Source organism: Sturnira hondurensis, unplaced genomic scaffold (assembly GCF_014824575.4).
Source record: "Sturnira hondurensis isolate 20B ecotype Veracruz unplaced genomic scaffold, ASM1482457v3 Scaffold0008761, whole genome shotgun sequence".
Lineage (NCBI taxonomy): Eukaryota > Metazoa > Chordata > Mammalia > Chiroptera > Phyllostomidae > Sturnira > Sturnira hondurensis.
Genome location: NW_028081392.1, coordinates 3,382,275 through 3,406,849, shown reverse-complemented (window position 1 = coordinate 3,406,849; position 24,575 = coordinate 3,382,275). Strand labels below are relative to the sequence as shown.

Below are 24,575 nucleotides of genomic sequence, written 5' to 3'. Positions count from 1 at the left end.
ACAAAATGTTTATTTAATGCTATTCAGACCTAATGCCTTCACTAAAATATCAAAGTCCTTTAGGGTATACCCCTACACACACACACACACACTCTCACACTCACACACACACACACACAGCGCTCCCTTCTTCCCCTGTCCTAACTCCAGGTACCGTAAATCAGGAAAAAAGCACACGTCCATTTCTTCAGGCCGCTGGTTTCATCAGCTGTGTTGACGTCCAGGCAGGATCTCCAATTAATCCAAAGTCATGCGGCACCTTCCACTGGCAAGAGTTCTTTGTACCAAGTTCCAGTCAAAGTCTGTCCTGCTTCCAGGCCACGTGGCCAAAAGGAGCACCCCAAAGCAGCGTGGGCCTCTTTTACCAAAGCTGCAGGGGTCTGCACTCCACCAAAAGCGGGTCTTTCTCCTTCACCTGACTGCAGGCATCTCCATTCTGGCAAAGCTGCATGGTTTTCCCTTTAAACTGGGAAAGAGGGAGTCTTCACTCGGCCCAAAACCTCATGGCTCTCTCCCAATGGCTGCTGTGTCTGAGTTTAAATCCCCACGCCAATCTTCCTCTGTACCCCTGTTTCAGACTCCTCCCACGATCAGTTACACATGCCAGTATTTCTGTATTATTACAAGTTTACTGGGCTGCCTTCGTGAGTCTGGGCAGGTATGGCCCCATGTCCTAGAGCCAATCTTCTCCAAGCTCCCACGCAGGAGCTGTAACTCAGGGGGACCTGCCCCTAGTTACATCTTGAGGGGAAGTGACTTCATCCCAAGCCTGGGCTCCAAGCCTGGCCACAGCCATTTAACATATCCAAGTGACCTGCCAAAGGCTATAGATATGTTAAATGACCATGCCATGGATTAGCTGCAAGGCTGTGGCTGTACAAAACAGCCCTGCATGTTCCTGCTCCATGTGTCCCTTCCCCAAACTCACACCTGTGGGGGAAGGGGTGAGGACATCTATTATGTCTCTCCAATATTTTCTAGACACCCCAAGTTCTGGACCTCATCCCAAATCTTTTTTTACACCCCCCCCCCCCCGGCTGCACCCTGTATCAGTGACTGAGGATACTGAGGTGGAAAAGAGTGACTGCCAAGGAGGTACTTTTTTTTAAATCCTCACCCAAGGATATGTTTACTGATTTTAGAGAGAGGGAAGGGGAGGAATATAGAGAGGGAGAGAAACATCAATGTGAGAAACATCAATCTGTTGCCTCTTGCAGGTCCCCTGACTGTGGACCAAACTCACATCCTAAGCACGTGCCCTGACTGAGAATCAAACCTGCAACCTTTCGGTTTATGGGATGATGCTCCAACCAACTGAGCCACACTGGACAGGACTGAAGGTTGGGGTTTTGTTTTGTTTTTTTAAGTAATGGATTGTAGTGAGCGTTGCACAACTCTCTGAATATACTACAAATCATGAGTTATACAGTTTAAATGGGTGGATTTTATGGTATGTGTATTGTATCTCAACAATACTATTATTTTAAAAACAGCTCAGCAGTATCTCTCACTGTGTCTGATTCAAAGGGAAGAGGCTCAGATGTTTCCTTCCTCCTGTGGGAGGAAGGCGGACACACCGGACACACGGCGGGGGGGCGGGGGGGCGGGGGGTGAGTGCGGAGGGATACATGCAGGGGTGTGCTGGTGCAGGGGTTGGTTTGAAAAAAGCCAAGTGTAAGCGGAAATCAACTTGAGTCCTGATCATAGAATGGGACACAGAATATTTCAGAAGGAGGAGCTCTGGTGAAAACGGAAACCACTTCAATGAAATCAGGTTTCAACAAAAAAGGCAGAGGTTAGCTTGAGAAGGTGGTTTTACTTTGAAACTGGTGGCTGAGTGTGGTATCCTCACTCGGCCTGGGAATCTTTTAAGAGGAAAGAACTATAATCTAGGTAGGGGTTGAAATTCTGATACACTTACCCTAGACACGCAAGGGACCTCGGAAGGAGGACTGCTCTCCTTTCCTCAGCTGGGCCCTGCTGAAAGGTCATAGGTCACAGTTGGAACCAGCTGCCTGGGTCTGAGCACTGGCTCTGCCGCTTACTAGCTGCATCGCCTTGAGCAAGTCACGCGTTCTCTCTGTGCTTCCATTTTCTCCGCTGTAAAATGGGGCCAATGACAATACCTTTCTCCTAGGAGTTTTGTGAAGACTAAGAATTTAGCACGGTATCCAATGCGTGATGAGCACTAAAAGAAGGCGGTCCCTAAAGTGAGCGACAGGGTAGTATCTGGAGCCGACAGGGTAGTATCTGGAGCCGTGAAACCCACTGCCAGAGAAGTAGCTGATCTCTGCCAGCGCTGAGTGAGGTCCACAATTCAGAGAAGAGGCAGCAGCTGGCTGGGTTCGGGTGGTGGCTGGGAAGCGATCTGAAGAGAGTTAGCAATGTCATTGCTCAACCCCGCCAGTGGAGCTCCAACTTCCTGTTTTCAGTGTCTGTGAGCCACCATGCCAGAGCTGCTCATGTTGGGACAAGATCTTTCTTGGCCCCTGGGGGGTAAATGCAGAGGTTGAGCAGCGACTCAGGCTGGGCTGGGCCCGTAGCTTCACATGATGCCTTTGCTTTCCTAGCAAGTTTCAGATCCCACAGAATACATCAGTGCAATCCTGGGGAGGAAGGATTTTGTAAGAATTTATGTGCCTTTGTACAAACAGCCACCATTTTTGTGCCTTTACTAGGTGCTAGGATTATGCTGAGAGATTTATGAACTCATGAATCTTTATAATAATCCTGGGAGGTAGATATTATTATCTCTTTTACAGATAGGAAACAGAGGCACGGAGAGGTTAAGAGTCTTTCCCAAGTCACACAACTGGTGTTAAAGCAAGGATTCTAGACCAGGCCATCTAACTCCAAATCCATGCTCTGAAAGTACTGCATCATATCGAATAAGGCAGCCTGCCAGATTGTGGGGATTAAGAACTGAACACTTTGGGTCCTTGCTCTCCAGAGGCCTATGGTCTGGGAAGCCCAGGAGGACTTGTACCCCGAAACCCCACATGGAAAACTGACTGTTCCTGCAGAGAACACGTGCTGACCACATTTGAATTTCCTGGGTACTTCACATAATCTGGCCAATTGTCCCCAAAATATATTCAATCAGAGTGCTTATGAGAAACACCTGAGGAGCTTTTCCAACCCACAAAGCCTGACACCGGCCCTAATCGAAATCACAATCTCTGTGGGTGGAACATAGGCATGTATATATTTTTAAAAGGTTCTCAGGTGACTTGGTTGAGAACCAGTGCCAAAAACCATTAACATAGCATGAGAACTCCAATATTTTTGGCACCTAACTATACCTCCCAGCCTGCCTTCTACATCCCAGCTCCTCAGAAGTTGATGTTTGATTCAAAATATATGCTCACCTCCATTATGATACCAAACAGCTTTAGATTCGGAGTCACCTGACCTTAGAGATAGCAATAGCAAGTTATGAGCTCCATTGACATATTGAGAAAACTCAGCACCACCCCACGCACAGATATTGTAGATAAGGGAAAATTATGTTTTCTGTTCCCCAAGTGCTACAGACTCAAGCTGAGCTGGGTTTTGGATCAACCACTTTCACTCATACAGGTGTTCTCCTTGGTTGAGGTCAGCCCAAGGATTGTCAGGGGCAGAGTAAAGAGAATACGGCGAGGCTAATACTAAAGATGGTCACCATGCACAGCTGTACAGGATGCACATTATGCAAAAGCACCAGGCTGAAGAGGCAACTGAGAGCCGACACCCAGCCTGCACACCATGTACAAAGCCATGGGCTCCTCGTTGTGCCCTGTGTGCTCTGGAGGGCCTAGCCTACCTCTCTCTTAGCCTCTGCTTCCCAAAGCCCCACTGGGTCCAGAGATGCAGCCCCACAGGAGACTCTGGTGTACATGCCGCCATGGTGACTTTCTGCTTGTTATGTTCCTCAGCTCCCTCCCGTAGAAGCACCAGAGAAGAAACCAAGTTTTCAGAAGAATCACGTTTATCATCTTTATTCAAAATTACAAAAATAGATATAAATAAAAATAGCAGAATATAATTATTAAATATTCAGTGTTCAGGAGTGGTTCTCACCCCACATAGTGAGGAGTGCATGGCCTTGGCTGGAAGATTGGAAGGGATAACTGGCCAAGAGAGTGTGAAAGTGAAACTGAAGTTTTAATGCCGGTCATGGGCCATGCCCCAGAATGACACACTCATAGGCATCATCAGATGAGAGACCCAAGAGGCCCCAGGAATGACCCCTGACCTCTCCTAACAGACCCTTCTACGGGGACATCGTAGTCCATGGAGTCTAGAGAAATATCCAGACTGTCAGTCAGATGCAGGAACACCAGCTCTTACTCACACTGACTACTCACAGCCTGTGCACAAGTGTGCAAACATATACGTGCATATATAATATTTCCTGATACATTCATGGAATGTCAGAGCCCTTCCCTCAAGGTATTAGTGTCCCTACTCCCCAAACCACTGTTCCCACATTGGCCAAGCTCCCTCAAGAGACTTCAGCTCTGTTACACTTCCTAATTGGGAAATTACTCATTTCCCAATAGTACGCCAGCTGTTGGGGGAGCTGCCTCTTCTCCCCATGCATAGGAGATGCCATTTTTATCTCCAGGAGACTTTAATCCAGAGAAAGACAAACTGCTGGTCAGTACCATCCTGGATCAGGCCCACCCCTCCATCCTTGCCAGAGGGGATCCGAGCGCCCAGCACCCAGGCCTATAACTGAGGGCAAAGCTATTGCTGCTCACCCTGGTGGGCAGCACAAGCGAAACCATTTCTGCAGAGCCTATCTTCCTCGGACTCTTCCTTATGTATAGCCAGGGCAGATGGACCTACTGCAAAAATGACGGTCACCGTGGGAGTGGGTGGCTCCCTAGGGGCCATTCACAGGGCGAGGCTTTTCTCTTCCTGGGTGTTAGTACGGATCCAGGACAGGAAGTGCGAGACCCTTGTGTAGACACCCGGCTTGTCCTTCATGGCACAGTCACGGCCCCAGCTCACGATCCCAGTCAGAGTCAGGCGGCCTTGGATGGAGCAGACCAGGGGTCCCCCTGAGTCTCCCTGTTAAGCCAAAGACACAAAAGGTGAGCCCTGGAAGAGGTTAGGAGGGGGCCATCGGATCCTACCACCCAATCATGCTGGAGAGAGAAGGGAGAGTGTCCCAGAGTCAGAGTCCTTAGTAAAGTCCCCTGCTTGGCTTTCAATGCCCTGTCACCTGCCACCGTTCCACCCACATTCTCCGGCCCTTCCTCTCCTCCCATCCTGGAAGATGCTGCCCGCACTCTCCTTTTTATATCTTGCAACTGAGATGCCCTTCTTTCTTTCCTTTGCCTCCTTGAATCCCTATTGAGTCACCATCTCTTTAAAGCTTCCCCTCCGTGACCATCTATCTAGTTGGCATGCACCACCTTCTCCTCAATAGCTGATCGTTTATAATTCACACCAGACCTGAACACTGAGCTGTATTATTTTCTATTATTTATTCTCATTCCCCTCTCTCCCCCAGTCTGAAGTGCCTACTACCAAGACAGGCTGATAACAAACGCTTGGTAAAAACGTAAGGATTAGTTTAAACATTATAAATCTTGAGCTCTTGATTCTGGCTTCTTGGGGGTGTGGCTGGTGAGAGGCTCCCCAAAGCTGGCAGAGACATGCCCAGGAGCCCTGGAGAGATGGGGGCCATGGAGAGAGATGATTAGAACTCTCACCTGGCAAGAATCTGTCTCCCACTGTGGGTCAGCAGCACACAGCATTTTGTTGGTGACTTCAGAGCCATAGTAGTGGGGCTGCTGACACTTCGCGTGGGAAACCAACTTCACAACAGTCATTTTCAGCCGCTCTGAATAGACATAGTCATCTGGGTGGAAGAAACATGAAAGAATTCATGTCAAGATGTGTCTGTCCAGCCTTCCCACTGGGACCCTCTGCCAGGGAGGGAACCAAAAAGTATTCCTACAAGGCAAAGTCTCTATTCTTTTTCCGCTCAAATCTGAGTTTTCACCCCAGGCATAGCCCCTCACTGCCCAACTATGTCCCTTTACAGTTCACCATTCCCTAAAAAATGCTCCCAATTCCACCCCTGGGCCCATCTGCGATCTCCACAGTCCTCCTCAATCAAGCTGAGCTTAACTCCAGTGACAACACTCCCCCAGGACCCTGGCAGCTAGCCCCAAAGGTCACTTACTGGTGTTCTCTTTTCCAAAGCCAGTGATCTCACAGCTTGTGTCAAAACTAGGATCACGAGACTCTGGGGGTAGGCAGATGGTCTGAATGGACCGAGATGGCTGTGCACACTGGCTCAAGTTGGAACTAATCTTCAGCAAGGCTAGGGGAGGGGGAAGACATCAGAGGAGAAAGATCATCACCTGGTCAGGTGGTCACCATCTCTGTCCTCCAAACGCTGAGGGAGCAGCTGTCTATCCCTGGGTCAGTTAGGGTCAGAGATCCTCCTGGGAGGTGTGTTGGTAGTATGCAACGAGCCTCCCCTGTACCATGCCTCATGGGCTTTGTTCCTGCTGCCGACACAGGCTTGGACAGCCAGGGCTAGGGCATATAGCTATACGAGGTTTTTTTCCAACAAAAAGCCCCAGCTGAGGTGGCTGGGCTGAAATGCGGCCCAACGCTCTCTCAGAGGCCTGTATCCTGGGACAGACAGAGCCTGCATCTAACAAAGGAAGGATCATCCCAGCCCAACTATCTGCCCACAGGGCCAATGCCACCCAGAGAAGGCTACCTGTTTGAAAATTCAGGGACTTTACAGGGGAGCACCAAGCCCCTCATATATGTATATCACCCCTGAACCCTTCCCCACTTCCCTCTTTGTTGTGTAAAGTAGGGTCTTCAAGTTCCCTTCCAACCACAGTCCCACTCTCACTTGAGTATCTTTGAACACCCCCTCTCCTGGCCATCATGGTGATGACCGATAAGGGTTTTCCACTCACCTATATCATTGTGGTGAGCAAGTCCGTCAGCACTATAGCCCTCGTGCAAGATGAGCTTTTTCACCTCAAACTTCATCTCCCCAGGTGTATTAGAGTTCAGACGTGACCGACCCAGGTAGACGATGTAGCCCTCCTTCCTTGGGTCATTACTGTAGGAAGGGAGACCTGTCAGATAGTCTGATCTCATGAGACCCTGTCACTTCCTCCTCCCCACCACAGTGACCTCAGAGCATGACTTGTCCCCCAGGCTAGGGGCTGCATGGAAGGGCTGACAGGGTAGAATTAAAGTAAAATCCTTTTCAGGGAAGGAGAAAAGGAGGTGTTTGGGGTAGGGCAGGAGGGTCTGGGAGAAGAGACAGAAGGACATACATGAAGCAGTGTGTGGCGCTGGCCACCCAGCAAGGACTGATGAGGCTGCCACCGCACACGTAGGTCACAGAACCTGAACGGTGCTTCTTGTAGATGGCTGCAAACCAAGGCTGGTTCTCGATGTCGGTGAATTCTCCTCCGACAATCTTAAAGCGGGGCCTCAGAGCCTTCTGGCCACACTGAAACGCTTTTTCAGTTGGAGAATAAGTACCTTTTCCTGGAGGAGAAAGAGAGGGATGTCTTAGGAGGATAGGTAGGATAAAGTGTCCCTCTCCTCATCCTCTGACCTCCTAGTTTTGGGGGCCAAAGAGGCCTCCATCCTCACCCCTCCTCTGATGGAATAAGAGGACTTAGGAGTTTGTCCCCTTTCACCAACTGTCATAAACAGGTAGGTCAGTGACACTCACCAAAAGAGCAGTCTGGCACCAGGCACTGTTGGACAAGCTGCTTCAGGCCAACCTGCACGTAGCACCACGGCCTTCTCTGGTTGTCTGGGTTCCTGGCACCAGAGAGCGAAGAGGAACGTCACTTCAACACAAATGTCTCTCCTGCATCCTCCCCTCCACGAAAGAGGCAACCAGAGGCCTTGCCTTCCTCATGTTGTGGCCAGCACTCTGGGAGCTGAAGGGACTGTGGGGCCACGGGGAAGGTCCTTGCTGCCCCCACCTCACCTGCAGTAATTGTGTTTCCCCAGGCCCAGCTGAAGAGCGTCATGTCTCTGGGCATGGTACGGTTTGAGCTGAAGGACGTTGGCAGAGTTCCAGGCCAGGCAGGGCCGGCCACTGATGTCGGTGTTGGCCTTCCCTCGGTACGAGTGACCGTTTCCCTGATAGCAGTTTTTCGATGTATCTACGGAAAGAGGTGAGGATGAGAGAATATCGGAAAGAGGAGGAAGTTCAGGCAGACATTTTAGAGTTGCTGTCAGGCCTTGCATGTCTTCAGGCCTAGCAGAAGACACCAGAAAGAGTCTCTTTCCATCATTTGTGCAGCCGCAGCTTCACAAGACAACATGTGTTTATGTGTTTGACTGTGTATATCATATCGCATAGGGATGGTGCCCCCCACTCCACCTCCAGTTCCTAACCCCATGCCCCTGCTTCCCACTCACCTCTCCCTACCCCCAAATCTCTGATGCCCCCTCCTCCCAGTTAGAGCCGGGATTCCCATACCTATCTCACAGTGTTCCCCCTGGAATTTCTTTGGGCAGCTGCATCGCTTAATGTTGGAGAAGTACTTGTAGGACACGCATGTACCTCCATTCAGACAGCTGCATTTAGCTGAAAAACACAAAGTTGGGGGTAGGTAAGCAAGGAGCAGGAGAGGAGAAGGCAAGGGAGGGGCCAGCCCTGCATTAGGGACAGGGAAGGGCTGCCTCCTGAGGCTTCTCCAAGATGACTTTCCAGCCAGATATTGTGCAAGGGGTGGATACTCACATGCATCAGACACTGAATGAAGGCCATGGCTGCCCTGGAAAAGAGGAGGAAATGGGGAAAGTTTACCAAAGTTCCTACGTCCCTGGGGCTCCAGGGTGTGGATAAACTGGCCCCAATCCCAAATCTGGCCCCAATCCCACCCTTCCCTTCAGCTCCCTCTCTCCTTCCTCTGATCACAAATGCAAGATCATGGGTTTCCAGAGAGCAGAAATGGATTGACTCAAGCAAGCTTCACATATCAAGTGCCAGGAGGCTGTGGCAATTCCAAGGCCTTTTTCCTCCTTTGCCTGAAATGCGAACTCCCCCCTGGTTCTCAAGGTCTCCACTGCCACATCTGTCCCATTTCTCTGAGGGCCTGGCCCTGCTGGGATGCGACCTGCGTACTCCAGCTCCCTCTGCAGCCCCTTTCCTTCCCCTGGTGCTATTCGCGGGTCCTGCAAGCCCCTCCCACCGCTACAGGTCAAAGCAGGGAAGCCTCTCACTTCGTAGTTGCTGCCAAACAGGACCCAGAGGAACAGGCAGGCCAGGGGGACTCTCATGGTGTCGAGGCTGGGGTTCTGGACAGCGACCCTGCAAGGGAAGGAGAAGTCAGGGAAAGAGGCGGAGGAGCGAGAAGGGGAGCAGGGTGGGTTACTGCAGTTCAGGGCACACCCTAGAGGTCACCTGCGAGGCCAGCCCGTGGTCGTCTTTCCTCTCTGGAATTCAGGGGTCTCTGCATAGCCTGGACCCGGACCCGCACCCGCAGGGAGACGCCTGGGCACGCGGAGCGGGAACTCCGCGCGCAACTGCTGCCGGGCGCGGGCCGGCGGCGGGGCTGGGGGAAGGGAAGCCCGGAGGAGAGGGGGCTGCTGCGCATCCGCCCGGCGATCTCAGCGTGGCCTGCACTCACCTGCAGCTGCGGCGGGAGGGGCGCGGGAACGGAACCTGGACGCTAGGGTGCCACACTGAAACAGCCGCTTTCTGGGGCTCCAGCCTCTCTGCTGTGCTGCAAGCCACGGCGCCGGCTGTATATTAAGACCCGCCTAGGCCCGGCCCCGCCCCGGCCTGGGATCGGCGGGTCCACCCCCTTTCCTCGGGTTCCCCGGGTAACGTCTGCACCTGGACCCTGCGTGTTTCCCCATCTGTGACTGAGAATGAGGAGCAGCGTGGTCTCCGGCAGAGGGGACCAACGAGGTCTGAACTGAGAGATAGAGGCATCTGAATTCCCCGCCCCTCCTCGCGTTCACCTGTCCTGGGTCCCTCCCGGTGCAGACCACCCGTCCACCTGCACAGCCAGTTACGGAGAGGAGAGCCCCTCCGGAGACTCTCTGCCCTGTCCAGCTCTGAAGCCTGCCCCCAGGCCCCCTAAATGAGCCCTTCTCCCAACTTCCCACCCTCGACCCCCAACTGCCTAGGAGAATGAACGAGAACCCTGGGTATTCGGGGCACAGTCCACAGCTCGCGTAGCTGTGAAGTGATTTTCTCAGCATGAAAATGCACCCGGCACATGCTCGCTGAAAACAAAGACAAAAAAAAAAAACAGCCAACGGGGTCTGTTTATTTCGGATGCCGGCTCTTCCAAAATCATCGGCACAACCAGTGGATAAGACAAAACAGATAATTGCTTGTCAAGGTAAGGGAGTTTGGTAGTGGTCGGGGAAGGGGCAAAGCAGGGTCGGAGTTTATTGGGAATTTGCAGTTTGGTTTAAGGGCAGTCTGTGAAAGTGAGGGCTGGATAAGGATTAGATAAGGGCTGAGGTACAGCGTCGTGGGATCGTGAGAACAGAGTCTTAGGGCGCGAACTACGGGTGCTTTCTATTGAAGCGTTGATGGGTCTTTCAGGACGTTCTTGTAGCGAACACTCACTCATTTATTGGCCTGGGCCACAATGTAGTTAGTTAATAAAGACGGTGAGATAGCAAAGCCTTGTTAATGTAGAGAGAAAGCTGTAGAGGCGCAGGAAGTTCTGTTTTCACCTCTGAGGAGAGCGATTGGGGAACTGGAGGACAAGAATGAGATTTATTTTACACCGTTCTAGTTTTGAAAACATCTTTGTACCATCCACTCCAAGAAGATAATTATAGCTTTTAAATGCATGTTTATTTAGTGTTCTACTTCATCACAGGGCACTGTTTCTAATGAGATAAAATTATTGCTTATCAAACAAGCCTGAGCTCCAGTAAGACTGACGGTGCATGAAGGACTCAAATGTTCTTCGTGCCCAAGGGCAAGGCAAACAGTTGTGTAACACACGGGCACATGCACAGATGCCATACCCCAAGGCAGAGGGGAAGGAGCACAGCAGGGACTCTGAGGTTCATTCGCCCCTACCCTCTCCCTTAGTGTTGGGAACTGGGGCTGGGGGTCCCTTGGATTCTCCCCACCAGGGCTGTCTCCTCTGGTGAGAGGGGAGAGGTCCCAGTCCCTGTTATTCACTAGGGGCCCAAACCCAAGGCTCGATCCCCCTCCCTGCCGAGGCCTAATGCATTTTGCTACCTGGCAACCCTGGGCCCTGAATTTGGGTCCATTTGAGAGGGACAGGAAGAGGAGGGCAGGGAGAGTGCCAGGATGGTAGGAAGGAAGAAAATCTCTTCATCCTGTTCCAGCCAGAGGGCTCAGGTTGCCAGCCTCTGCGTGGGGAAAGTGTAAGTTAACCATCCACTTTAGGGAGGCAGGTGACCCATTGCCCTCCAGAGTTTTCATGCCTGGCTAATCAGCTGCCAGCCTCCCAGGGGACCGACTGAGTCAGAGGTGCTGTAGGTCTCCAGCTGGCCTCACTCCTTCCTCTAGAAGACCGTGGCATGCTTCGTTTGGATTTAGAACCCTTTCATTGTAAATAAACGTGATCAAAATGTAAACAGAGGTGTTGCAGCCTTAGGACTTACCCCGAAACTCCTAGGTTAGTTACCAGGAAATCCCCAGCAGACTGTCATGATTCACAGAGCTCCCAGCAGCTCTCATGACTCCGGATTACTTGGCTGGAGGCTGTCATGCTGATTCTGGAGGGCAGGGTGACCTCATTTCCTCCCCAACAAAGAGGCCTGCAGACCGTTATGCAGCGTGACACCCCTCTCCTTCCTCCTCCCCTCTGTGGCCTCTTCACCTGGTTAAACAATCCTAGGCCTCCAACTTTCCACAGAACTTCCTTTCCACTCTGTGAGGTTGGGTGCTCTGCAAAATCTGTGTCCACCTTTGGTGCATAGTCTGTGCTAGTCTTTCAGTTCTTTAAGGGCAGAGACCACGTACATCTTCGCTATCTTTGTCCAACCCCGCTCCCCCCCGTTTTTGCACCCCTCCTTCACATAGGTGCTTATTATGAATGAATCAGTGAACAAATGGGAACAGAGAGCTTTGGGGCACACTGGACGTTTCCCTCCTCTCTGTCTTTTTTATCTTTCTCTTGCCATAAAAAATAGTACTGGCATTGTTTCTGTCTTGTGCTAAAGAGCACTTTAGTACAACTCATTCCTCTTTAAACTCACAATTGTCTTGTGATATAGTTGGGAATCATTATTCCCATTTTGCAGATGAGGAAAATGCGGTGGAGAGAAGATACATAGTTGGTGAGTAGCAAAGCCAGCACTAGAATCCAGGGTTTCTGATCCTCGTCCCTGTGCCCTACCCCTCCCTTTCTCCGTAAGAGAGAGGTCTAAGACAGGTGCTGTGAGGAGAAGGGCCAGGCAATGGAAGATGTTGCAGCGTGGGGGGAGCTCTCCTTCCAGAAACACGCCTTGGAGTGTGGGCTCTGAGATCCTGGAAAGCCTTTGCTGTGTGTAATATGAGTTAGTTGCTTGCCTGAGTTCCAGGAACTGACTTGGTGGTCTAGGCTCTCTGAAGTTTCTGTCAAGAGTGAGAGAATAAGGAACTGAATGTGTGTGACTTCATTCTGCTCCTGACTCCCGGGATACAGGCATCAGCCCCCTGCCTCTGTGTCTCAGGGGTCCAGATCTCCTGAGTCAGATGTGGTAGCAGAGACAGAGGGGCCGCCTTTCCTGGAGCTGCTTATAAAAGTACAGGCAGATGCCAAGTGTTCAAGGAAGACCGGGATGTCCGAACTTAGCCCTGAGACTGTGTCCAGGAAACTGGGCCCCTGAAGGGCTATTTTCTGACCAGCATGACCCACAAAGAAGTTCACGGCGAGTCTCAGGATGTAATCCTGGGTTGCTGTCCCAAGATCGTTCAGCACGGCGCTATAGAGAGACTAGCCTCTAGTCTGCCCCGTCCAAGTCGAATGACCTTAGGCAAGAGCTCCCCACCCACAAAATGAGGCAAGGCCTACCTTGCCTGTGCCTCTCTTTGCAGACTTAATGAGATAACGCTTGTGTGGTGAAAGCATCTCTTCATTCCTTTATTCACTCACTCAATATTGATCATGGACCTACTATGTGCCAGGCATAGTTCTTGATGCTAGAGATAGAAGGATGAACTTTGCAAACTGTAATTCATACCCCACGTGACTGTCTGCCTTGCATACCTGACTATGGCTGTACTGACCCAGAAGACCAGGGCATTCTCTGGAGTCCATCCCAGGATTCCAGTTAAGTGGGGACACTGTGTCCTTAACAAACAGTTCCCAGCAACTGGCCAACTGCGTGTGCTGCTCACCCCACAGCCTCGACTCCTACTCCCTCCTCTCCTCTGTGGCCACAGCTCTTCTCTTTCCCGCCTCCACCTGGGGCAGATGGACTCCTCTGCAGTTCTTAGGTGGAGGCACTGAATGCTGGTCACGTAGCTTCCTTGGTCTGAGGACTCCTCCCAGCGCGTTTAGTGCTGAGGGGGAAGAGGCTGCTCTCACTCACAGGAGGCACTGAAAGCCAGGTCTTGCTTGGGCCTGTAACATGATAGGGAAAGCTGCTGAAGCCGCTAGGCCCCCAGTGGCTGTGGAAAGAAAGGGGCTGGGGAAACCACATACTTGCCTCCTTACTCATGGAAAGCAAAGAGCCCAGGGGGTGCACCCTGAGGTTGTACTGTCAGAGGAGCCAAGTCGTTCGTTCCCTCCAGCTTTAGCCTCTGCCCTCCCACCCTTCCTCGCCCTTTCCTCTCTCACCATCTCTGACCCACCCAGGCCAGTCAGCTCAGACAACTGCATGAATATTTTGAGACTAGGCCAAATTTTTCTTTTTCCCTATCCTAAACCTAAGGATTTACTTCCTAAGTCAGGAAACAAATTCCTTAAAGGGATGTTGGTCATTGATGTCCAGACTTTCTGGATTCTGAGTCCCCACCAGGGCCCAAAGCTGGGCCCAGGCAGGCCCTAGAACTTCAGCTTAGAGCCCAGGTTATCACGTAGGATGGCAATGGCTGCTTGAGTGGAAGTTAAAGGAGGTGCCCAGGAACAAAGAGCTAGGATGGGAAACCAGAAACTGGTGGGTTTGCTGAAAACTCCCAAGAGGTCAAGGACGTTTAAGGAAATATGTTCAGCCAGGAGCTAGTATTCTCAAAAAGTTGTTCATAAGAAAACCAAGCTAACATTTCTAGCCTACAGGCTGTATAATTTCATGTGCTCATGCCTCTCCCATGCTGGATTCTATACGCTGCTCTGTCTTCAAAGTAAGTGCCAGCACCTCCCCTCCTGTTACACAGCGAGGAAAGGAGAGGGCTGATGAAGGGAAGTGAATCATCTGAGCTCATTCACTGAAAATGATGAGGTTCAGAATTCACCGATTTTGAGGAACCTCATGACACATTTCCACCCTCCTATTCTGAATGCTCACGACTCCCTTCCTGACCACTCTCAATCCCCACCCTCAGTCTCTTTGTCTTCCTACTTCCTACTTCCTACCCACCTGCAGAAAGTGCTTCTCTGCTCCAAGGGGTGCTGACAGCAGTTCGGTGAGGCAACCAGGGCCTGGGGAGAGGTCAGTCTCCTTTCTGAAGGTATCCCAGAACAAAGTAGATGAAAGTCTGTGGGAACCAGGAGCAGGGACGTGCAGGAAGCCCTGAGACAGGTGTGCATGCAGAGTGAGCGGAAGGAGCAGAATGTAGAGAAACCAACCAGGAGGCTCCTGGTTACTTTGAGAACAGTGATGGTGGGGAGTGTGACAGGAATGAAAGAAGAAAAAGTCTATTCTTTCCAAGGGGATATTGTCATCTGTCTCTTGTTAAAGGTAGTTAACAATAGCTGACTTGTATTTGCTTTATATTCCTTTTCTTTTTCAAAATTACCAACAACTTTTAAGGAAGATACTATTAATATCACCATTTTATGGGTGAGAAAACTGAGGGTCACAGAGTTTAAGCAGTTTACCTAAGGTCACACTATAGATAAATGGTAGCACTGTGAATCAGCCAGACCTAGTTGATTCCAAGGTTTGGAGAACTGTCTCGGAGGTAGCATCGTATTCAGTCAGGAAGGTGGGGTACCTCTCTCAATACCTGGGAATCATCCCACTTCTAACCTATGGTGCTCTCTTAACATAGCCCAGCTCTTCACGTCACGTCTGCGTTGGTTGCTGCCTGCCCAGCTCGAGCCAGACTTTGATAAAAGTGGTCTTCCTTTTGCTTAATATAGCCAGCCACACTTGTATCTGCTGGGTCTAGTCAGAGAAGTGAACATCGGGTCTTACGGTTATGCTTGTATATCTGTGTGGATCCCTGGAGCCTCCCTTGGCTAGTCTTCCTTCCTCACATTATTCACCCATTTTTATATAATGGAGTTGCCCTAAGGTTCTTCTGTGGAGAAATAAAAATAGCACCTATTTATTGAGTATGCACTTTATTCGGCAGGAGTTGGGTAACCATATGCATTATCTCCTTTAATCTTCAATGAGGGAGATGCAATGTCATCCCCACTTTATAGATAAGGAACTGAGACTCTGAGAGGTTAAGGTCACACAGCCAAGTCAATACCTGGTGGGTCAAACCCAGGGTTCCAAATGCTGTGTCGATAATCACAATGATAGTGTTGTTACTTTCCCCCTTCCTGAGGGAATAAAAGTACCCTGTTGAGTAGGTGCCAGAATCTGTAGTAAGAAATATTCACTAATGTTATTTTTTCCAGCTCTGTCTGATGCTAAGCATCACCTGGTTTGAAGATTTAAAGGTACAGTATTCCAGGTACTTCTTCAGAAATTCTGATTCAGTAGGTCCAGGATGATTCCTAAGATGTATTCCCGAGGATTCTTACCACTAAACAAGCTTGAGGGAAATTTCAGCCAATCCATATCTAGGGAGTGTTGGTTTATTTTTTCACCTGGGAATGTCCAATGACATTCTAAACTTTCTTTCTACTGGGGCTTCTACTCCAGCCCCACCTTTGGGATGGAGGCCAGAGGAGAATGTAGAGGCGGGAAAGGTCCGGGGCTGGAAGGCCAGCTCGTAGACAGATTTCCCAGACAGGGATGAATCAAGGAGGGGATGTACACCCGAGAGCCTGTGCCAACCCAGCCACCTTGGGGTGAGTGCCCAAAGACACTATGCTCCAAAAGTTAATTGCTTCAGCACTTTTATACCTGCTCTCTTTTAGATCCTAGTAATAGTTTCATTTTTAAAATGCCAAGTGGATGGCTCATGGAGGGACTTTTCCACAGAGAGACTAAAAGATCTTGGAGAATAAGATAACCCTCTTATTGGCAGTGAATGGCAGTGAATGAAAAATTGGCCTCCCAAGACCTCGGGAAAATTGGGAGAAACTGAGTAGAAAACAAAGCGGAACCGAGAATACCTGGACTTATTAATGCCTTTCTATCTGTGATCCTTCCTCACAGTGCTTGTGCTGGTCCTTGCCGAAGATTCAAGAAGATCTTCTCAAGCTTCTTATTTTTTCCCTTGGCTCTTCTGGTTTCTGAATAGAACCGGATTTCCAGAGCATCGTCCCTGTGCAAGGAGAGTGGGAAGGACCTCCACCGACAATGGGCCCAGCATCGTGTGGGAGGACCACGCTTGCTGTTTTAGTCAAGGGGAAGCAGCAGTGACATTGTCCCCACGCACAGTGTCCGGGTGTATTCAGTCTGTACCACAGCAGTCCAGTCTCTTCTATTTGTAAAGAAAATTCTACCCCAAGTTCTAAAAATAAAAGAATTGAGCTCAACTCAAGCTGTTAATTTCATTCGATCAACTAAAAGTTACTTTCAAATACCTAAGGCATGCCTAGCATTGTGCTAGGCCCTGAGGGCACACAGAAGAACAGACATGATCCCTGCCCTGAAGTTTAAAATCTGGTAAAGAAGACTATATATCTATATATCTGTATCTATCTATCTATCTATCTATCTATATATATATAGCAATTAAAAAGCCATTAAGTGAGCTGACTACCTTATTTATTTTTTAAAAGAATTTATTTATTTATTTTTAGAGAGAGGGGAAGGGAGGGCGAAAGAAGAGAGAAATATCAATGTGCAGTTGCTTGTCACACACCCCCTACTGGGGACCTGGCCCGCAACCCAGACATGTGCCCTGACTGGTAATCAAACCAGCAACCCTTTGGTTCACAGGCCAACACTCAATCCACTGAGCCATACCAGTCAGGGCTGAACTGGCTACTTAAGTACATACATACATACATACATACATAAATAAAATAACAAGTTTTGGCAAGGGTGTGAAGTTGAAATCCTTGTGCACTGTTGGTGGGAACCTGAAATGATGCAAACTGCTTATGGAAAGTAGTATGGTGATTCCTCAAAATAAAATTAAACAGAGAACTGTCAAGTGACCCAGCAATACCGCTACTGTATATCTATCCAAAAGAGTCAAAAGCAAGGGCTCAAAGAGATATTTGCACATTCACAGCACTATTCACAACAGCCGAGAGGTGGAAGCGACCCAGATATCCACTGAAATGTGGTCTATACATACAATGGAATATTATTCAACCTGAAAAAGAAGGAAATATTGTCACACACTACAACATGGGTGCACCTTGAGGACATTGGTGAAATAAGCCAGTCACAAACAGGCAAATACTGTATGATGCTACACCTACTTTAGATGTGGAGGCATCCAAAGCTCAGTAGTCCCCCTCTTATTCACGGTTTCACTTCCTGCAGTTTCAGTTACCTGTGGTCAACCATGGTCCAAAAACATTAAATGGAAAATTCCTGAAATAAACCACTCATAAGGTTTAGATTGCATGCCATTCTGAGTAGCATGACAAAATCTCATGCAGTTCCTCTCTGTCCCACTGTCCCACCTGAGCTGGGAATCATCCCCCTGTCCAGAGTCGCCACGCTGGATATGCTACCCGCCCATTAGTCATGTAGTGGACGCCTTGGTTATCAGATTGATTGTCAAGGTATCACAGTGCTGTGTTCAAGTAACCCTTATGGTCAGGTCAGTAGTAGCCTAACTTCACCTTACAATGCCTGTGTCATTTGCCTCCCTTTATCTCACCATATGGACATTGTATCATCTCACATCATCAATCACAAGAAAACAAGGAGAGAGTAAAGTACAGTAAGATATTTTGGGCTTGGGCTGGAGGGATTTGGGGGGAGGGGCGGGACTGATAAACTCCTGGGGCTGGGTGTAGTGGGGGTGAGAACTGAAATGACAGGACACCAGAAAGGAAGAGGCAATGCAAAGGGAGGCATTAGGACTGCTACAACTGTCTTTGTTCCTGTTCTCTGGGCGCGTTTGTTTTCCCAAACACTCAGGTTCATATGTTTTGCTTTACAAGTAGCCTTAGAAAGTTCTATTGAAGGGCTGAACCATGAAATCCACATTGGAAGGCCAATAGTCTCAGGGATTTGGGTGGGAAGCCTGAGGGTAGAGAGCCCCACTGCCCAATTCCAGTGGCACCTGTCAAGTACACAGACCATATCTCTGAGCTCCAGGGAGAGCTTTTTCTTGAGGAAGAGGTGACTGCCTGTGGGGAGGGCTGTGGTTTTAGGAGTCAGGGGACAGAGGCCTATTCTCTGTTTGGTTGCTGACTCCATCTGTGAACCTTGGTGAGTCATTTCCCTCCATCGGCCTCCGTTTTCTCTTTTGTGGAATGCAGAAGGATTTTTTTCCACCTGCCTTTGCAGAAGACAGAAGTGGTTGAAGAAAAAGAAATTTACATTAGCACCTTTAAGCAAAGGGGTGAGGTTTGGGGTGAGGCTTGGGCTGAAACAAAGCCCAGGATGTCTGGGGACATGGGGGGCCAGGTTTGACGCATCCTGCTCTTGACATCAGAAGTCCACAGAGAGGACGTAAGTATTAAACAAGATAAACAAATGTTGCTCCAGAGAGCCTGGGTTCTGGGAATGTGAACGGGGTATCCTGACCGAAATTCCAGGTCTCCGAATTTCCCTCATGGAGTCATGAGGCTCAGGCAACCGGTGAATCACCCACCCAGAATCTGCGTTAGAGATCTGAACCACGGGATCAGACTCAGCAAAGGAAGGGGCTAGAGAGCAGCCTGATTCAAATAGCCTGGGGGTTGTAGCCAAAATATAAGCTGTTCCCTTGGGTCCTGATGACAGCAAGAAACAATTTAGCCCGAGGCTCTGGATGCAGTTCTAGGCCTGGGGTCAGTGGCCGGTCAGAGCCATAAAGTCGGTCCCCATGGAGTCCACACAATCGTCTCTGGTCTGGGAGACTGCGTGGAAAAAGGAACTCAGAAGATTGTTGATCTAAAGAAATTGAATGAGTGTCTTTCCCGGAGTCTGTAATATTTTTTAGTCCAATTCTCCATAAGCAAAAGGTAAGGGGCGGGGGTGGGGGGGGTGGGAAGCAGCTCTTCAGAGCCTGAAGGAGAGACCAGAGGGTCAGGAGAAGGAAGGATGTCAGCTGCTGGTCAGCAATGATGGCTTCTCTACCACAGGGAAATGCCAATCCTCAGAGCCAGGGGTGCAGCGGGCCCTAGGAATCAATCTATTTCTCTTCCCCATCCCAAAGGTGGGGCTGGAGCAGTTGGACTGGAGAACACACACTGTGTTCACATACCACCTCACACCTATTAGGATGGTTATTGTTTAAAAAATGGAAAAATAACAAGTATTGGTGAGGATGTGGAAAAATTGGAATTCTGTGCATTGCTTGCTGGTGGGAACGAAAAATGGGAACGGAAAATGGTGCAGCCACTGTGGATGAAAGTTTGGCAAATCCTCAAAAGTTGCAGAGAACTAACATACGCTCAAACAATTCCACTCCTAGGAATATACCCAGAACAACTGAAAGTGGAGACGCAAACAGGCATCTGTATACCTGTGTGCACAGCAGCGTTATTCACAACAGCCAAGGGATGAAGCGACCCAGCTGTCCATCAACAGAAGAATGGACAAACAAATGTGGCATAGCATGCAACGGAATACCACTCAGACCTACAAAGGAATGGAATTCTGATACATGCTCCAGCATGGATGGACCTTGAAAACATCATGTTTAGTAAAATAAGCCACACACAAAGGTCACATACTATGAACTTTTCATGATTCCACTTAAATGAGGTACCCAAACAGGCAAATTCATACAGAGAAAAAGTAGAACATAGGGGTTACCAGGTGTTGAGGAGAAGGGGTTGGGGAGCTATTGTTTAATGGGTACAGAGTTTCTGTTTGGAATGATGGAGTTCTGGAAATGGGACCTGGCTGGGTAGCTCAGTTGGTCAGAGCACTGCCCAAGGTTGCAGGTTCCATCCTCAGTCAGGGCACATGCAAGAAGCAACCAATGAATGCATGAATAAGTGGAACAACAAATCTCTCTCTCTGTAAAATCAATCAATACATTTTTTTAAAGAAAGGAATATTTCTAGAAATGAATAATGGTGATGGTTGTATAACAATATGACTGTACTTAATGCCACGGAACTGAACACTTAAAATGAGCAAAAAATAGATTTTATATTTTATTTTTCCACAATAAAAAATCAATAAAATATTTTAATGGTTAAAATGATAAATGTTACATTATATATTTTTTTTGCAAAAAAATAAATAATTGCCAAAAATGGGGCAGGGAGGAGGGAGTCCCATACGCAGGAATCTACCAGGCACTGAGATGAGACTCAGAAGAAACACAGGACATGGGAAGGTAGCAGCAAAGATATTCAAAGTCGTGAGCTGGGATGGGGACAGGGACTGGGATGGAGATGAAGAAACCCGTCTGTGAAGGAAAAGGATAGTATGGGAGTCACAGATGAAAGACAGAGAAGTTGAGACCAACACAGGGCCCTGTTAGCAGGTAGAGCTACATATGAAGAAATACATGAGTATTTGGAGGGTCTTAGCTTTCAAAATAAGTCCAAAGTCTTTGGCAGGCACATGGGTTTCCATGTCTGATTGCTGCAGGGCTTATGGTGGGTGCTTCTGGGATCCTCAGCCGCTCCACAGTGGTCAGCTGGCTGTTGTTCTCTGGGGCTTCCTGTCTCATTTTAGAGCTGACAGACACCGCAGTGAGTCAGTCCTACCAAAGACTGACTCATTTTTGACCCAGTTTTGATAATCAAGCACAATACCCTAGTATTTGGCACTTCAGTGTGAAAGGTACGACGGCAGTACGGCTGTAAGACTGAGGCTCCCAGCTCCTCCCTGTCACCATCCCACTTCTTTGTAAAGGTTCAAGTGAATCGCATTTAAAGTCAGAGAAACTTGGGTTCAAATTCTGGCTTGTCTCATACAAGTTGTGTGACGTTGGGCAAGTTACTTAAACCTCTATAAGCCATGGTTTCCTCACTTGTAAAATGGGGCTCCAGAGCTCTGCAGCCTTTGTGGGGGATTAGATGAAGTAATGTATCAAACACCTCTTAGCATTTTTGCTTTTTGCAAAGACATTGCCCAGTAAGTTAAGCCTATTATTATTATTATCATGACTGTTATTAGTATCCTGAGATACTAAGGTCACTTGGATTATCTAAGATCACTTTGCCACAGGGGCCATGGGGACCTAAATCTGATCTGGGCTCCCCAATTTACTAGTGGTGTGACCTTGAGCATTTTCCCTTTTTCTTTCTTTTTTTAGAGAGAGGGGAAAGGAGGGAGAGAAAAAGGGAGAAAAACATCCATTGATTGCATCTCGTACACGCCCCAACCAAGGGCCAAACCTGTAACCCAGGCATGTGCCCTGACCAGGAATCGATCCAGGGACTTTTGCTTTGCAGCATGACGCCCAACCAAGCCAACCAGTCAGGGCGAGCCTCTTCCCCACTGAGTCCCAGTTCTCTCGTTTGCAAAATGGGGACAGTTGCATAGAGTTGTAAATGTCAAATAAAATAATGTGTATAAGAGATATATAAATAACAACAAAGGTACAGATGTATAATGTAGTTAATCAGAAGTGTGGGTGTATCTGAGCCATCATGTTAGACTCACGATGGGAAACAAGGTTGAGATGGGCTCCAAGGTTGTAAAAACAGCTGTGACCAAGACCAGGGTTGGCACTGGGGTCAAAGCAATGTTTGGGGCTCGGAGAGGGAGTCATGGGCAGGCACATGGTAGGGAGTTGGCTGGGGGTTTTGGTTTGGGCTAGGAATCCCAGAGGATATTGTGCACTGTCTGCGCCCTGAGGGGTGCAGCAGCCCTGTGCGGTGACTCAGTGCAACGATGCACTGCCTGGCATGAGGCTGTCATCCAGCGATCTCGCTTTGAGAGAAAGTAGAATGGAATACTTAACAAATCCCGAGAGACGTGTGGAAGTGCAGGCCTTTGGGGGACCGTCCAATGGCAGCAGCAGTTTAACCACCTTGCTTCCTTCATCCTTCTCCCCACAACCTGGTAGGGAGCTAGGCCACATTAGCCTCTCTCCACAGCACGGCTCCAGTTGCATCCTCCACAGCACGGCTTCTCACAGCTCTCACAGTCCTTCCTCCATCCGCCACCCGCCACCTGTCATCATCCATTCAACAAAGGTTTATTGAGTACTTACGAGTAAGTACTTTGCCGGGTCCTGAGGATTGTGCAGTGATGGAAGCAGGCCTATTGTCTGTCCTCAGGGAGCTTCAGTCTAGGAGGAAAGGCCGATAATGCAGCAGATTTGTGTGTATTTGTCAGGGTCATAGTAGATTCTAAAATCAGTTCAGAGGCAAAGATTACAAAACTATTCCTGAAAATTCCTCAAGTCACCAGGACCTTGGCATTTAGAAGTACAAAGGCCAAGGAATAACATTGATTTCTCTGTGTACTTGGGTGTGATCGTGAGGCAGTAGATGTTGTGATCTGGCTTTTAATGGTGGAATGAAACTTTAAACAAAGGAATTTCATTGTTTCTTGGTCTTTTAGCTGAGTGTGTGTAATTGGGTTTGCACTAAGTTAACTGCATTACTATTGGGAATCCAGTGTAAATACAATCACACCAATATGCTTCTAATTATTGTGAATTCATTAAGGAGAAAAACTGAAAAAATATGCAGTGAAGGGACATAACCTAGTTAGGGGTGAAAGAGAGACTGAGATGAAAGGCTTCACCGAGGAGGCTGCATTTAAGCTGAGTACTAAAGGGTGAATATAGGTAGCCTGTCATAAAGGGGGAAAAGATCTTTCCAGTCAGAGAAACTGACATGAGGCAAAAAGGAGCTCAGTGCATCTCAAGAACTAAAAGCCAATCCGGTTGGAGATGTTGAAGAAATAACCAAGGGCCTCCCAAGTCAGTCCCCAAAGTGAGGACCTCTTCCATATGTTCTGACGCCTTGTGTATAACAACATGGGGGGAACGTGGTCTGAGATGCAGGGAATTAAATATTTCAGAGTACAGGGCTAGAGAAACAGAAATAATCACTCCACGTGTTTTGGAATCACTGGGCTAGCTGTCCAGTAGGATGCGAAGAAGAATAAGAAACAAGTTATTGGAAATAGAGGAGTGGGATTCATATTGGTAGTGGAGTAGCCTATGCATAGGCATGAACCAAGTGTTACAAACACAAAAGCTAAGCAGGTAATGTAAAGAGTAGTACAGCCTGAGTGCAGGACAATAGAGAGGAGTAAGGAATACGGCAGACTGGAGAGTTCTTACCTTGTTTAAAGGGACAACCGCTACTCAACTCCTAGTAACTGTTAGCAAGGGGGAAGTGAGGACCAGTTTGCTAGATCTTCCATATCGTAGCAGGTGCTCTCAGTTCCAGCTTCCTCTGGCCTTCAGAGCCTACTTTTTCCTACTGTACAATAGGCTAGACATTCCCCCAGGAATTAACACCACCACTACCTCTACACTCCCACCTCGTAGAAGCTTCCAGACAATGACTGATGGGTTTGGTGGATAAATACGCCAATGTTTTTGCCTCTCAGGCAAGACAGCTTTGAGATACGTGTTCTTCACTGTTTCCCCAAGATCCCCAGGAGAATTAAACTCCAGATGCCCATATGGTAACTAACTACCTTGACAATTTATCCTTATTGGCCTCCACCCTTCTCCTACCCGCCCATTTCCCCACTCTCTAACTGGTGCTTCCCAGGATCACCCACCAAATAAACTACGTGCATCAGAAGCCTGTCTCAGGATCTGCTTCTGGGAGAAACCAACATAAGGACAAAAATGTTAAGAAATACTTGAAATCTAGATTCCTTTTCATGTTAAAACTTTGTGATTCAAGGGTGCACATCCATAGAAACAGGTTCAAAGGCTGGATTAGACCAAGAGACCATCAGTTTATTTGGTAGCGATGTACATTAAGACTTCATCTGTCTTTCTCATAGTCATCAACCAGACAGGAACACATTTGCTAACGAAATATTTGGATGAGAAGTTCCTAAAGATGGAGGAGACTCATGTCCCATGGAAGCAACTGCTCGATACACAGAATTCGAGAGCTGCTGAACAGCGATGAATGCTGCCACTCGAATGGACGTTCCTACTCACGGTTCACTGCTGCAAGACCTCCTGTGAATCGGGTCTCGTCAGCCACCACTCCCACCAGGTAAGTCACGTTGAGAAGTCTCAGAACCAGACAGGCCCAGCAGCCGCCCACACCAAACTGGTTCTGCAGCAAGAGTGACAAGCCAGG

At 48.7% G+C, this 24,575-nt stretch overlaps 1 protein-coding gene and 2 long non-coding RNA genes across 3 annotated transcripts; 1 reads left to right on the top strand and 2 right to left on the bottom strand.

Moving 5' to 3' along the window:
* Nucleotides 1–653: 653 nt before the first annotated feature.
* Nucleotides 654–19,794, bottom strand: LOC118993500 (uncharacterized). Its single transcript, XR_005067867.1, has 3 exons — nt 19,785–19,794; nt 11,224–11,231; nt 654–741 (listed from the first exon to the last, which is right to left on the bottom strand). It is a non-coding gene; the product is annotated as an uncharacterized LOC118993500 (long non-coding RNA).
* Nucleotides 4,615–9,727, bottom strand: PLAU (plasminogen activator, urokinase). The gene is made up of 11 exons (XM_037055958.1): nt 9,630–9,727; nt 9,223–9,310; nt 8,741–8,774; nt 8,477–8,584; nt 7,979–8,156; nt 7,715–7,806; nt 7,308–7,524; nt 6,939–7,087; nt 6,182–6,322; nt 5,706–5,854; nt 4,615–5,058 (listed from the first exon to the last, which is right to left on the bottom strand). Exons 2-11 carry the CDS (start codon nt 9,277–9,279, stop codon nt 4,882–4,884), a joined length of 1,302 nt encoding a protein of 433 aa, XP_036911853.1. The 5' UTR covers nt 9,280–9,310; nt 9,630–9,727; the 3' UTR covers nt 4,615–4,881.
* On the top strand, nt 9,815–16,748 carry LOC118993499 (uncharacterized). Its single transcript, XR_005067866.1, has 4 exons — nt 9,815–10,352; nt 12,247–12,282; nt 15,720–15,761; nt 16,426–16,748. It is a non-coding gene; the product is annotated as an uncharacterized LOC118993499 (long non-coding RNA).
* Nucleotides 19,795–24,575: the final 4,781 nt, after the last annotated feature.

What these genes read in the sequence shown, in the direction of transcription:
- PLAU (XM_037055958.1), bottom strand. Translation starts at nt 9,279, where the DNA reads ATGAGAGTCCCCCTGGCCTGCCTGTTCCTCTGGGTCCTGTTTGGCAGC. An exon ending in GGGGGAACACTGTGAGATAG is followed by an intron (nt 8,157 to 8,476) that starts GTATGGGAATCC and finishes CTCTTTCCGTAG; the next exon opens with ATACATCGAAAAACTGCTAT. An exon ending in TGCTCACCACAATGATATAG is followed by an intron (nt 6,323 to 6,938) that starts GTGAGTGGAAAA and finishes CCCCTCCCCTAG; the next exon opens with CCTTGCTGAAGATTAGTTCC.